The sequence below is a fragment of the Copadichromis virginalis genome, linkage group LG16 (genome assembly GCF_057382275.1).
Source record: "Copadichromis virginalis isolate Kocher_CV1m ecotype Utaka linkage group LG16, C_Virginalis_male_GT1.1, whole genome shotgun sequence".
Taxonomy (NCBI): domain Eukaryota; kingdom Metazoa; phylum Chordata; class Actinopteri; order Cichliformes; family Cichlidae; genus Copadichromis; species Copadichromis virginalis.
In genome coordinates, this window is record NC_140633.1 from 21859621 (window position 1) to 21874562 (window position 14942).

General features: G+C 39.2%; 1 protein-coding gene across 2 annotated transcripts; it reads left to right on the forward strand.

The window, feature by feature from the left end:
• Nucleotides 1-4860: 4860 nt before the first annotated feature.
• LOC146690732 (uncharacterized) lies at nt 4861-11539 on the forward strand. Of its 2 annotated transcripts, XM_085433796.1 has the most exons (6): nt 4861-5145; nt 6864-6957; nt 7867-8012; nt 8970-9069; nt 10141-10220; nt 10549-11539. In XM_085433796.1, exons 1-5 carry the CDS (start codon nt 5052-5054, stop codon nt 10190-10192), a joined length of 486 nt encoding a protein of 161 aa, XP_085289922.1. In that variant the 5' UTR covers nt 4861-5051; the 3' UTR covers nt 10193-10220; nt 10549-11539. The 2 variants fall into 2 exon arrangements, with proteins under 2 accessions (XP_085289922.1, XP_085289921.1); XM_085433795.1 differs by lacking the exon at nt 8970-9069.
• Nucleotides 11540-14942: the final 3403 nt, after the last annotated feature.

Here is a 14942-nt window from a genome sequence, read left to right on the forward strand (position 1 = left end):
ACAACAAACTGGACTGGTCATGCAACACCTGTATAAGAAAGGCCCAAGTAGACTGTATTTCCTCAGGAGGCTGAGGTCTTTTAACATCTGCAGGAAGCTCCTGAGGATGTTTTACCAGTCGGTGATTGCTGGAGTAATGTTCTATGCGGTGGTGTACTGGGGGAGTGTGAAGTAGTCAGACTCAAATGTCAAGGAAGGTGGTAGGGAAGCAGACTATGCAGACATTTCAGGTTTCCAAGGTGAGCAATTTATTTACAGTGAACTTAATTAACTTCCCCACCCCCAAATAAACTCTATTAACAAAACGTGACGTGGCTCACTTCTCTCTCCTGCATCTGGTAGAGACTGGCTTTAAATAGGGCCATCAATTTCCCTCCAATTGCCCAGCCAGTACCACTCACTCAACTGAGAGATCTAAGACTCTACACAGATTATCCAAAAACACAAAACCTCTACACACTTCTAACATGCACATTTACACAACTAAATGGCAGTATTAACGAAAGGAAAAACATTCAACAAATCCCTTTAAACCTTAACACAAACAAAAGGAAGCATCTCTATGGAAAAAGAAACCCCTCCACTTGTTTTGAGGAAATGCCATGCGGGCGTTTCCCCACACCTGACCCTTATGACGACTGAAAAGACAAACAAAGTAAGTGTGAACAAATGACTTAATCTGTAACATAATAAAATATAAAGAAACATAACTTAGTATTTGTCTTAATTTGCAGAATGTTTGATTTGCCGGCAACAGAACGCTTACACAAACGAACCCGGGATAGTGAGTGAAGCAATGTTACTTGACAAATAGCAAATCATAGCAAATACATAGAAACAGAATAATGTGTATAATGTGCAAAAAAAGGTAAACACATATGGGACAAATGGAGAGCATTGCAACTGCTCCTCCACTTTGTCACAGGGAGCAGCACAGCAAAGGAGGACTCATCCAGGCTGGAAAAACGAATCAAAAACTGGCTCTGTGGTTGGCAAAGCTGGACACTCTGGTGACAGTGGCACAGAAGAGGACATTAGAGAAACTGTTGGACATTATGAACAATGTTGGGCATTCTCTGCACACGGCCATAAACAACCAGAGGAGTCTGTTCAATGACAGGTTGCTTCTCCCCAAGTCAAGAACCAACAGACTCAAAAACTCCTTTGTCCCACACGCCATCAAACTGTTTAACTCCTCACTGGAGGGGAGAGGGAGGGGAAACAGGAGGACAAAGGAGGGCAGGAAGAACTAAGCTGTAGTTACCTTTTCACTGTGCAATGTTTTTCTATACTCAACGGTGTAATAGACTAAAAATAGTCGAAATGTGCAATTCCCTGGTATTTTATCACCAGAGGCGGAGCCAGAGATTTGAAACACCCGGGGCTTAGCCCAAAAGGGTAGTATGCATGTGGGATTTTTTTTTTTTTTGGGGGGTGGGGTTAGAAATGACTGAAAGATTAATTGGCTCTGTTTTGAGTTTTGTTCAAAAAAGAATGACTTCATATAGGGAAAAATATATATCACACATGCAGGACACCTTAAACTAGTTTTTTAATTAAGCAGCAAGGCAGAACAAAGTTAGGGCTGTATCAAGACACAGGGACTAAACCCCAATTCAACCAGACGCAGAACTGATCCAGAATTAAAACAGGACTACAACAGTTCAAAATCAGGACTACTGAGGACTTAACCAAGACAGAACCAGAATCAGAACTAGATGATAGTAGCACTAAAAATCATCATAGACCTGCACTACACTTATTTTTTTTAATTCTACCAAAGTACAATATTTAGATTGAGAAAAGTTTATATAATTATTTTGGCCTTGTTGTGCGAACAAGTCTGCATAACTTAATAAATATAGAATTTGAAAAATAGCAAACCTAAAAAGAAACACTAGGTACGAGATACATGAGGACCTATGATACGGTGATACTTTTGGCAAACGACCATTTGACTAACATGTGTGTCTCACCTGCTCTTGTTCATCTGTTCTGTCCTCATTCTGCTCTCTCTCTCTGTTCCTCTCTCTCTCTCTTTGTGCTGACAATCATAAAATATACAGTTGAAACCAGATATTTACAAACTCTTCAGATCAAAACAAACACTTTTTTAATTGTAACATCAAATCAGACTAAATGTTTATTTTTTTAGATTGATAAATATAAAAAACATATTTGTTAACTTTAAGAGTAAAGAGAGAAACTGTCTGTGTTTCTTAATTGCAAATGGCACCAAATTGTATTCAAACTGAGCCACACTTATGGAGCTCCACAGTTCTTTTCCTGGTGTTTTGGTTGACATCTCTTGATTTTCCCATTTCAAAGAAGAAGGCTCTGTGTTTTGCCTTATATGCATCCACAGGTGTGCCACCAGTTTACTCACATGGACTCTACTAACCTATCAGAAGCTTCTTCAGCTCACAATGGAATCGTCTGGAGTTTTCTTATTAATTAACAAACTTAGTGTATATGTACTCCTAAATTTGATGAAAGTGATAATAAATAGACAGATCTCTCTCTCTTTATTCTGACATTTAACTAATTCAAAAGATATTTCAATATTTATCTAAAACAAAAGTTTACTCTAAATTGATGTTGTACAGTAAAAATGTTTTATGTTTTCTCCATAAAGTGTAAATATCTGGTTACAATTGTAAATATCCTGCTGTGTACTGAAATCCCTCTTGTTTTGCATAGAAATATACTGAACAGCATACAAAGCATAATATATAAAATAACATTTACCTGAGTTTCTTCTTTGAAAGAAGCCTCTAATGTCCATTCTTATATTTCAGTACATAACTGAAACCGATTTAGTCGGGGAGGGTAAGAACTGAAAATATGAAATAAACACACGTAAGCTAAGACTAAAAGAAAATGGCATTTGTTCGGCTTTTCATTTCGCCATTTGTTGATTCACTTGAAGAGCAAGTAACGTAATATTGGTCAAGTGATCAGTTTCATATCAATCTTTCGTGGTTCACCGTCATATTTACATTATTTGTACGGTACGAATGATTTGCTTTGGTACCTGCTCAAACTTAAGCTCTCCTTAGTATGGCTGGCTCTGTTTCTCCAACAGTGCACTCACAGGTAGCAGCTGCCCCGCCCCCTCGCTCAGTCGCTTAGTGCCTGAGCTCGGATCATACCAATATCAGGGGGGATTCACGCACAGTCGTAAATTCCCACAGTGTGCACTATGTGCTTCGAATATTGTGTGTACTTTTTGTTTTATACAGTTGTCAGCCAGGCATCTAACTATGAAAAAATTACACTCCAAAAGACCCCGGGCTTCTGACAAAACAACCCGGGCTTAAGCCCCGTAAGCCACCCCCACGCTCCGCCCCTGTTTGTCACTATTATATACTCTGTATTTATTTATGTCTCTGTATTTATACATGTGTATATATGGTATATTTCTATTTCTGCATACATTCTTTTGCAATTTCTGTCAGTGCTGTGCTACTGGAAACAGAATTTCTCAGAGGAACCCACCCGAGGGATTAATAAAGTTTTATCTAATCTAATCAAAAGACCAAAGCTAGGCTGCTGGTTAGAAAAAACATTCTAATGATTTCCCTCTTACACTGACTGCACACACACACACACACACACACACACACACACACACACACACCTCATTTCTGCCTCATTGGCTCGCTTATTACGCTTATTACAAGTCTGCAGTTTAATGGGGTTTTTTTACCCCCCAAAATGACCTCTGACAAGAAATTGACTGTGCAGAAGAAATTTCAGCTCAAACTCCAAGGAGTCATGCAGACAGACTTCTTTGTCACAGCAGCTTTGTCCTTATCATATAAAAACCAGTACACTGACAGAAAATGGAGTTTCACCAATTCTGATCAAAATGGGCAGTATGTGGCCCGTGATGCAAAATGAGTTTGACACCCCTGGGCTCTAATATTGACCAGTAAGAAACCACCACACTCCGGCCTGGAATCCAAGGCCCAAAGCTGCCGCAGGTTGTTAGAGTTGTTAGCCTGGTTACAAACAGGGAAAGGTGGTCACTCAGAAGAACAAGCACCCAAAAACATATCAATCTTGCATCTTCCTGAGAAAGGCTTTCCACCCACCTTATTAGACCTGGCGTTGTTAGAGTGTGGGTCTCTACACAAGATCCTGGAGCTTCTGTTCTTGAGCTCAAACTTCTCTACATTTTGACTAGTTTCCTTGGGCACACAAGGTCTCCAAACTAGTATTTTTATCCCAGCAGATCCACATGAATCCTAATTAAAACGAGTCCTCCCTCCAACATTATCAGATTATTTTAAAAGCAAAACCAGGCCAGGTTAAAAATCCTTCCCTTTAAAATGTACACTTTTTATCCTGGCGTCTCCAAAGTCAACTTCTCTGCTGCAACAATGTCCTACTAAAAACAACAACACCCCTCCAGTTTCCTCTCCTCTTTATAAAGAAGGGCTAAAATCCTTCCCAATCAACTGCTTCCTGTAGCTTCCAAATAGCTAGCAGCTGGACTAGAGTAGAATCTCAACTCCCCCATTGGTGTGACTCACCTCACACAAGACACAAAAACATCTAAGCATGCAGTTAGCAAAAAAATGAAAAGCAATTCCAACCCAAATGTTTAGTGGAAGATTCTTTCAATTCTTTTCCACCATGCTACACTCAGCAACACATAAATTGCTCCATCTTAATTCATATAATTATTCTAACTGAAGAGAAGATAAGGTAAGATTTTTTTTTTACTTGTTTTCACCTGGACCTGGGGCTGTAAACTCGCCTAAACTTGCAATCCTGCAATCTTTTTTATTTTTTATTTGCAGTCATAAAAATCTCAGAAGAGTTTTTATGGTTGCTTTTAAATAGCACAAAGAATCACGTATTCCAAAGCCATCCCCTCCTAGGATTGTAGAGCAAATAGCCAAACTCCTCCTCTCCCAGTAGATCAAAGAGGTAGTAGATTTTTCTGTGAGATTCCTTTTTGCCCTAACAGATTTTGTAAGACTTATCTCTTAATAACTCACTAACTGTTGCTGGCACATCACTTATCTCTTGTGGAAACAGTCATGAGTTTTTTTCCTGGAAATTCCAGCCACTTTTCTGTGAAACTCTTTGGTTTGGTGCTTATCTCTTTGCTCCTGTTCACCAGCGATGCTGACGGTATGTAGCCTTGTCTTTGCTCTAATGCGTCCGTTTCGTGCGGATTTCACTACGAATCATATCTAAACCTGTACTTTTGTAAATTAAGTTTAAAAAAAAAGACTGCGGTCATTGTAAAAATCGCAGACACTGCTTACTGACAGCAGTGGAAGGTAATTGGCTGCGCTGTGAACAGAAATCCATGTTGTTGTTGTTGTTTTAAATTGTGATATAAAAGCAGTTTTAAATCTACGACCTAATGAGATTGATATTACAAACCACTCTTTTTGACCCACAATGAATTTAGATATGATCTTCCTAACTTTTAAATGTGTTTAAAATACACCCATGGACTAAGAAACTAACAGTGTGCTAGTGTACATACAAATATAAAGGCAATTCATTTCAGTAAACCTGCCAATTACAGGACAGTTTTTCTCAAAAAACAAAGTGGCAGTTTTTTTTTTTTATAAATGAGAGGCTGAGGAAGAATCTGCATGGTTTTCTATAAGGCAGAACCCATCTGTTAGAAAGAGCTGGGACTGTTTGGTGCCCTGGGCGAACACCCCCTCTGTGCTGTTGCATGCTGGGGCAGCAGGTTGAGGGTCACAGATGCCAACAAACTAAATAAACTGGTCCATATGGCCAGTAATGTGTTGGGGATGGAGTTGGACTCCGTTAGGGTGGTGTCTGAGAGGCAGATGTTGTCCAAGATAAGGCCAGTCATGGAAAATACCTCCCACCCACTCCATGATGTACTGGCTAGTCACAGGAGCACGTTCAGTGAGAGACTGAGATTACCAAAAAGCAGGAAATCATTCCCGCCTTTGGTCATCTCCCTGTACAACTCCTCCTCAACTGGAAGGTGATATTACTGAACTGAACTCAAATATTATTAACGAATTCCAAAAGAGGCTTTGGAAAGAGTCATTTTTTTCATTCCCAAAACATGGAAAAATCATTTCAGCAGTTTCCACTGCCAAGGAGCCTTAGCATGGGGGTTACTTTTTGGACAGTGCAAAATAATTAATGCAATCTGTTGAGTTCAATATACACCTAGAATTTTGAGTTTTTAGGCTTCGAATCAGTTTTAGATTTTTTTTAGAGCCATGCAGATTTACAGGTTAGTGGACCTGACCTGTGTTGGGAATACTGGGTAATTCTGATGAAGTACCAGTCAGTGACGACTGTAATGATGCAGCCTGTCTGGCAGAGTAATGTTGCTGACCAATTTTGATTGTTTTTCTTTTTCCGGTCCACTACTTACTGCATGAAGAGATGTTATGTCATACAGGAAAAGCAGTTTCAAAAGCTGTTCATTATACTTCACCAATCTCCTCAGTCATAAGATCCATGCAGCACACATGGGAAGCGGTAGAAGTTTGTCGTCTACAATTTAAGCTACAATAGTCTGGGGCTGCTTAGCTGCTTCAGGACCTGGACGGCCTTCCATAACTGATGGAAACAGGACTTCTGATCAAAATCATGATGGGGAATGTCCGCCCATCATAATCCACATTTGGATTATCCAGCAAGGCACCAGCAAGTCCACCTGTGTATGGTGAAAAAACTCTCACGTGTGGCTGAATTAAAATAATTATGTACATTGATGTGAAGCACTGGATTGCAGTATTTGCGACAAGGTTTGCACAAGAGGAAAATTTGAAAAATATCACTTCCAGACATCATTAGTATTTCTGCCACCCAGAACTAACACAGTTCTCTCTCTGTTTTTGCAGTCTCTCCCACCAAAGTGAACATTAGAGCAATTTCAGAGGACTCATTCGAGTGTGTGACAGAAGAGAGCCCAAATGCAAACGTTACCTGGTACAGGTAAAGTAGTTTATATAATGATTTCAGCTCAAACATGTTCTGGAAAAGCCTTTAGAGAGATAGAGTGACATTGTATTTAGAGCTATATTACCTGTAACAGAGGTCAGTTCAATTTTAGGAGGAGGGAGGAGGAGGGAGGAGGAGGGAGACAGGGCAAAAGACAGACAGAAAATAAACTGTAGAAACAATAATATCAGATTGAATCTCAGTGTGAACACTTCAAGCACATAAGCTGCAGTCTGATCAGATGGCCAGCCAATTTAAAAATACAACATTTAAACTTTAGCTGACAGTGTTTTCAGAAAATATCAGCACTGGGAGCAGCGTGTGAGCAAGCTGTATATTCAGAAAATAAATGACAGGTTTTGGTCTTCCAACAAAGGAAACATCATTTGGATGCTGACAACAAGTGTTTTACTGCCCAAATCTTTGTATAGCAATCAACATGCAGATACAAAATCAGTTACAAAAAATATTGAGACAATGTGTAAATAAAAACAGAATGCATTGATCTGAAAAAATGTTGCTTTTTATTAATAGTAGAACACAGCAAACATATAAAATGTTCAATCAGAACTTTTTTTTCTGGTTAACTTTTAACTTGAAACAATACATCTTAAAACAAGTCAGGACATGACCGTGTTTACTACTGTGTACTCTTATGTCTTTATTTAATAACATTCCATAACCTATAACCTGACGATACTAGCTGCAAATGTGGTGAAAGGTCTGGAGAGTTCAGACTCTGGACTCTTCTGCTATGAAGCCAGACTCTTGAATACCACAGTGTGCAGTTTAGCATTGCTAACAAAGAGCTAATAACTGAAATTCTTTTGACTTTTGGCACAACTCACATTGTACTGCCCTCTCTGTAAAATTTCATGTAGAGTCTCGTTCATGTTTTTCCAGATCTGGCCAGTCTTTGCTGCAGTCTGCTGTCAAAGTAAAGGGTGCAAAGCTACAACTGCTGAGTCTGAGCTCTGACCTAAATGGCCTCTATCAGTGTGAAGCATATGGAAGAAAACACAGTCAGCTGTATGTGCATGTGGCATCAGGTGAAGTGAACTTGTATTTAGCTGTGCAGTTTGTCAAAATCTTCTGAATTGTTTTTGTGATTTCTGAGCTTTTGTGTGTTGTTATTCTGTTTTCTTTTTTGTCCATTCCTGTCAAAGGAAACTCGAACATCTAGACAGATTTCTTTGGTAAGCAGCTAGTTTAGAGAAGTGGTTGCCTTACCCTAAAGTCAGCACAAAGCAGACAAGTTAATGGATAATGGATGCCTTACCCAGTGCAGTATATGATCATATTCAATTCAATATTCGTTTTGGATTTGACCTTTTGTAGATGTTTTCATTGTGATGTTGTTCAGTTGTCTTCTTTGTTGACTTCTGTCAAGGATTGAAAGAGAAACATTTGCTTCCAGATTTAAAGTAAAACTATTCCAACCATCCTGAAACAACAGGTTAGAATTCCTTGATAAACAGATATTTTAATGAAGTGGTTGACTTAAACCGCAGCCAGCACCACATACAAGTTTCAGTTCAGATTTATTTATATAGCAGCAAATCACAACAACAGTTGCCTCAAGGCGCTTTATATTATAAGGTAAAGACCCTACAATAGTATACAGAACACAGAAAACCCCAACAATCATGATGCCCTATGAGCAAGCACTTTGGCGAGAGTGGGAAGGGAAAATTCCCTTTTAACAGGAAGAAACCTCCAGAACCAGGCTCATCTGCTCCAACCGGCTCCAAGATAAAGACATGCTTTTGGATGAGTTTGAATGGGATGGTGCATCCAGTGCAACACATTATTATTCAAGTCAGTTTCACCTCGGAGGATGTTCAAGCTACTGATTGTTGTTTTCTAGGTCATATCGGGAATACGTTGGGTACAGGTGTTTGAATACTGTTTGATTCATCCAAATGTGAAATTCAAAACTAAATGCAATGAAAGTGTAAACAACACATCCCAATCTCATTATATTCTTCCTTCTTGTGTCCCTGTAGAAGCATGCTGTGCTGTTTGGGTCTTATTTGGTGCTCTGCTTTCTCTGAATGTTGTTGGAGCTGCAGCATGGTACTTCTATAGATGCAGACATTTTCAAAGGTACTTAGAACCATAACCCAGCATACACTTAATATGTAGCATAATATGGAAAACTCCTTATATCAAAGCTTATCATAAACCTTGACAGAAATATCTGATGCATTTAGTCACTGATGTTTATTTGAAATTTCACAAAAAAACAAAACAAAAAACAAATACAACCAAATACAATAAAGTTAAAGTCCAGCCTAGGAAGTTCTGAAGTAGTTGAAAATTCTGATTTCACACTAATCTGCATCTTACTGTGTCGCACATCACCTAAGCCCTTTAATTCAGTCTTCTTTTCTTTGTTTGTTTTTTCTAAAAAACAATCATGATTTTGATGCTATTTTTTGAGCTCTTAAACAAATGTTTCTTCAGAGAAATGCTGTCCTCACAGGACAGTCATACTGGATTTTATTAAATATGATTATTGCTGGGGCGACCGTGGCTCAGGGGGTTGGGAAGCTCATCTGTAACCGGAAGGTTGCCGGTTCGATCCCCCTGCTCTCTGTCCTGGCAAAACACTTTACCCTACCGCCTACTGGTGTTGGCTAGAAGGGCCAATGGTGCGATATGGCAGCCAGTTGCAGCTGTAGCTTACCTCCACCAGTGTGTGATTGTGAGAGTGAATGAATAGTGAAATTGCAATTGCAAAGCGCTTTGGGTGCCTAGAAAAGCGCTATATAAATGCAATCCATTATTACTTTAGATTAAACAGAGTGAAAAGCATCAACCTTAACCATCTGCAGCAGTAATATTAATTATAAAACACAGATGGAAAAAACTTTCTGTAGAATAATTACTTTTACTTGACATCACCTACATACGCGTTGTCAGTAACTCGTTTGTATTAAGCACATTGAGTTTACATATAACTAAAAGTGCTTTATAAATACACTTGCCAATCATACAGATTTATGTGGAGTAGTGTGTTTTCAGTGTTTTATTGCTATTTTAGGAATGGTTCAAAAAAATTATTCGACCACTCGTCATTGTTAGCTAATAGTAAATAAGTAGTAGTAGTAGTAGTAGTAGTAGTAGTAGTAGTAGTAGTAGTAGTAGTAAGTAAAATATTTTATAATTCTTCAGCCAGGAAGATGTCCAGTGCAGCAAGCTCCAGGAAGGTGATCAGTATATTTAAAAGAAGAAAAAAAGAGGCAGCACAAAAGGTATGTTTAAACAATGGGAAAAGATGGGTGTGTGCGTGTGTTGGGGGCGAATAATGACTTAATGTCTGTATGTGTTATGTATGCCATACTTTATAGCTTTAGTTATGCACAATATTTCTTTTTAATTATTGTAACTGCCTTTTTGAGAGAGCAGTTGAGCAATAAATGTATTAACTTATCATTTTTTCATTACTATTATGTGTGTTGACTACTTAGAACATTTAAATTAATATCTTTTTCTAATATCTGCAGAAACGCTGAAAGTCTTTTTATGTTCAGTTAAATTTAAACACAGCTTTAAACAATGTGTCTGAATTCTCTGCCTCAGGAGTGTCTCTGGCAGTTGTGGAAGACATCTGGACCGAAGGCGCCACCATCCTTTTGTTCCAGACTCGACTACTAAATAGGATGAAAAATGGATGAAGATTCTTGGTTCTCATCTATATCCCCATCTGCCTGTCATTGCCATTTGGGTTTCATCAGCAATAAAACTGGTTGCAGCAGTTTTATTGTTTTCCACCCGCTTATTAGTATTAGAACCACCGGCACAAAAACATGTTAACACTGCAAAGATTATCCACAGCTATAAAAATGTAATCATTCAGCACCATGTCTCTTTATACTCTAAATGCACCTTGATGTCATGTACTGTGTTTTCTTTAAGCTGCTTTCCATTTCAAAATGTAAAAGGCTAAGTAGAATATTTCACTGCTGTCTTCACACAAAGTAATCTCAATGAAACCCTCTGATCATCTGTTTTGTGTTGACTTCATGGTATAAATATACTTGCTTGAGATAGAAACCAAATTCAGCTGGATTTTCTTTATTTTCGTGCCTATTTACATTGTAGATTTTCACTGAAGACATCAAAACTATGAATGAACACTTGTACAGACCAGCTGCCAAACAGTGTTGCAGGAGAACAGACTCAGTCTACTGAGAGGAGTACTTGTGGTTTTAATAAAAATGATGTTCTTGTTTAAAGTCCATTTTGCCAACATTAAGCTTGACATATTTGCATGTTTTGAAGTGTCTTGATCTGCCATCTTTTGGAAAAGATTTGAATGCACAGAATGAATTTACCTGAAATTATTCATCGGCATGTAATGAGGTGAAATAACCAGCAGATGGCACTTCATTATCTATTATGCTAGTGGTACCCAAAGTGGGGGCACGGTATGGATTAAAAAAAGAATGCTTGGACACTGCTAGCATAATGGACAGGTTTTTTGACAGGGCTCCCACACAAACGCAAAGCAGAGGTTGAAGCATCGCCAGATATGCTTCCAAGCAAACGTCCTTCCAAGCCAAAGACTAGAAAATACGATCCTAATGCAGGCTCAATCGTCCAGGTAAGTAAATCTTCAAAAGTTGATTCTGTTAATCTGGAAATCAGGGTTTTCAGTGGGAGAAACGTTTCGTCACTCATCCAAGTGACTTCTTCAGTCTCAGCTGACTGCAGTTTCCCCAATCTTATAAACAGTGCATTTGCATAATGACTGAAACCAGCACCTTTTCACCTAAAAGGGAAAGACCACCCAAGTGCTCACTGTCACTTGGATGATATTTTGATGAGTGACAAAACATCTTCTTGAAAATGCTACTTCAAGAAGAACAGAATCAACTTTTGTGGATTTTCTTACCTGGATGATTGAGCATTCATCAAGAAGGTCAGATACTATTCATGCTGCATGATTTAAAATGAAGGCAACAGGCAGAGGATTACAGGCATAGTGCTAAAGAATGTAGCATCATGGGCAGTGTAGTCCGTGCTGTAGGGAGAATGGACTGCCATATCCGTTATGTGTCTGTGTGTGAGCGCGAGGGAGGGAGAAAAGTACGCAGGCACGTGCAGAGGGGGGGGCTAGAGGGACTTGAGCACCCGCCCCTTTCCTGATGGGTGCCCAAAGTGCCCTTTTGTTGAGGCAACTTTAAAAAATATATATATATAATTTTTTTTTAATGTGTGTGTGCGTGCGGAGTCCTGTCTGTGCCCCTCAACAATAATATTTAACTATTAATCACAGTTTTGCTAAATAAAAGGATCTGGCTTGCATCAGTCACATGATCACATTTAACCAATGATCGCCCTTGACGGCAGAACGCGCTGGTTACGAGACGGGAACGAGCTCACAAAGAGCACGCGCATTTGTTGCGGTTCGGAGCTGTAGGAGAAACACAAGTTAACTCAGAGACACAGACTGATGCGACAAAACCAGTAAGTAGGTGTACAGTAGTGATGGCCAAATGAAGCTTTCTGAAGCACTGAAGCTTGTATTGAAAAACGGTTCATTACTCGAAGCTTTTCAACACAGTCCTGTTTGGTGACATCTGGTGGCCAAAAATACAAAGAGCAGCTTGAATCCACACAATAAAACCAACTGCTTCATTACGATTGCCTACTCTACAGAGTGGAGTTTTGTCTGATATTGGGCCGCTGTTGTGTTGCTTTGAACGTGTATTTTTTGGTGGTTAAAAAAATGTGTTTTATTTGTTTAATAAATAGTTTTGACCAGTAAACTCTCAAGGTTCAAGGTTCTTTATATGTCACATGCAGTTATACAAGTATAACACACAGTGAAATGTAGCCTGACACGCTCCTCGACATGTGCCAAAAAATTGGGGGGGGGGGGGGTAGAGGAAAAACATTATATATATATATATATATATATATATATATATATATATATATATATATATATATATATATATATATGTAGTATATACACTGGGTGAATGTGCAGCAGTAGCAGCAAGCAGGTGAATTCTGTACATTAATATGAATAGACATCTGACTATTTTACAGGATAGACAATATAAACATATTTAAAATTAAAGGAATTGAAATGTACATTGTGCCTTGGTTTAGTGTCTGGAAGAGTCCTGACTCAGTCAATTATAGATGATGTGAGAGGGCGGGTGTGTGTGTTTAGGGCACGGATGGCTTGGGGATAGAAGCTCCTCTTGAGTCTCTCTGTCCTTTCCCGGAAGATGCGGAACCTTCTACCAGATTGCAGAAGTTGGAACAGTTTGTTGCCAGGATGGGACGGGTCCTTCAGTATCTGCGCTTCTCTAGTCCGGCATCTCCTGGTGTAGGTGTCCTGAAGCGGGTAGGTGTCCTTGTTTAAACATGCACCATGGTGTGGTCTTCCTTTGCTTGTGACTTCTTGATGTTAGTAAATACAATAATTGAAAAATACCACGTTACATATAATATATACATATAATAATGTACAACACATTATGGAGTATGCTTCTGCCCTGAGGTCCTGCCTCCATGCACTTATGCAATTAATCGCTAGACAGGTGTATTTATAAATAATATTATATTAGGGAAATTTTCCCAGACATATTTTTGACCTGTGGGTAGAATTGATTGTGAAATGGAAAGGAAAAATGCTTATGAAATTGCAAATTAAAAACATGATGCATTTAAGGTAACCCTTTTTCATTTTTATTTAAAAAGAGAATTTGTTCTAGTGTGCGATGGCCGAACCTGTTCCTTTTCGTGGAGATCATTTATCCTGCCTTAAGGAAAATCCCTTCACATGGCCCAGAGGAGGCTGGAGTGCAGAGAAACTGGTAGAGATGCAGTTATACAGTCTACCTGGGCCCCACAAACTATCAGCTAAAGAGAATAAATAAATTCAATTGCTGCACATTTGGCAGACTAACATTTTCAGATTAATTAAACAATAAAATATATATTTTTACAACATTACATGTAAAGAGTCAAGTGGAAGTTTTTCTAAAGTTATTTAATGATATTTATATTATGGAGGCAGATTTTTGACATTTTATCTTTTTCCCGTTTTCAGATATAATAAACACGCACAAAACAAAAGTAAACGGCCAGAACACAAAGCTGTAAAACCCACCCGATTGACAAAAATCAACTCAAAATTCTCCCACACAACAGAACCTCCTCTATTCCTCGCTGGCTCCAAATCTCTCAGTGGAATGATCAGTGGTTCGCTATCTGTCACCATCAAAACACTCCACAAATCCCATTGAATCAGATACCGAAGCAGTTAGGTTCTAAATGAAGCTTCGGACGTCACCGATCACGTGACTCTGGCCAAACAAATCAAACTTCGATACAGTGCTTCTGAAGCAGTGTGTTGATTTTTTTGACACACGCACCGGAGCTTCAGCTTCAAGCGGGCCATCACTAGTGTACAGCGCACACTGTAGTGTATAGCACACAGGAGTATTAGCTTATTACGTACACGTTGGTAAGCTGTCTTGTTGCAACTGACGAACTGAAACAAACGAGCGTGCTGTGTGTGCAACAGCGCGACAAACATTACCTGTCCTTTTTTTAACTGCACAAGTAGTGCTGGTCATAGCTGCTGGCTACCTGTGTAAGGCTGTCACCGTTTTACGGAACATATTTAGTTTTAAAGTAAGTTTCCGGGCTTTTCCTGCCTTTCTGGGGGGATTATATTTCACTAAAAAACGATCTAATATGCATCCATCCATCCGCTTCCGCTTATCCTTTTCAGGGTCGCGGGGGGCGCTGGAGCCTATCCCAGCTGTCATAGGGCGAGAGGCGGGGTACACCCTGGACAGGTCGCCAGTCTGTCGCAGGGCCAACACACAGGGACAGACAACCATTCGCACTCACATTCACTCGCACATTCACACCATTCACACAATGGCAATTTGGATTTTCCAATTAACCTATCCCTCAAGCTGCATGTCTTTGGACGGTGGGAGGAA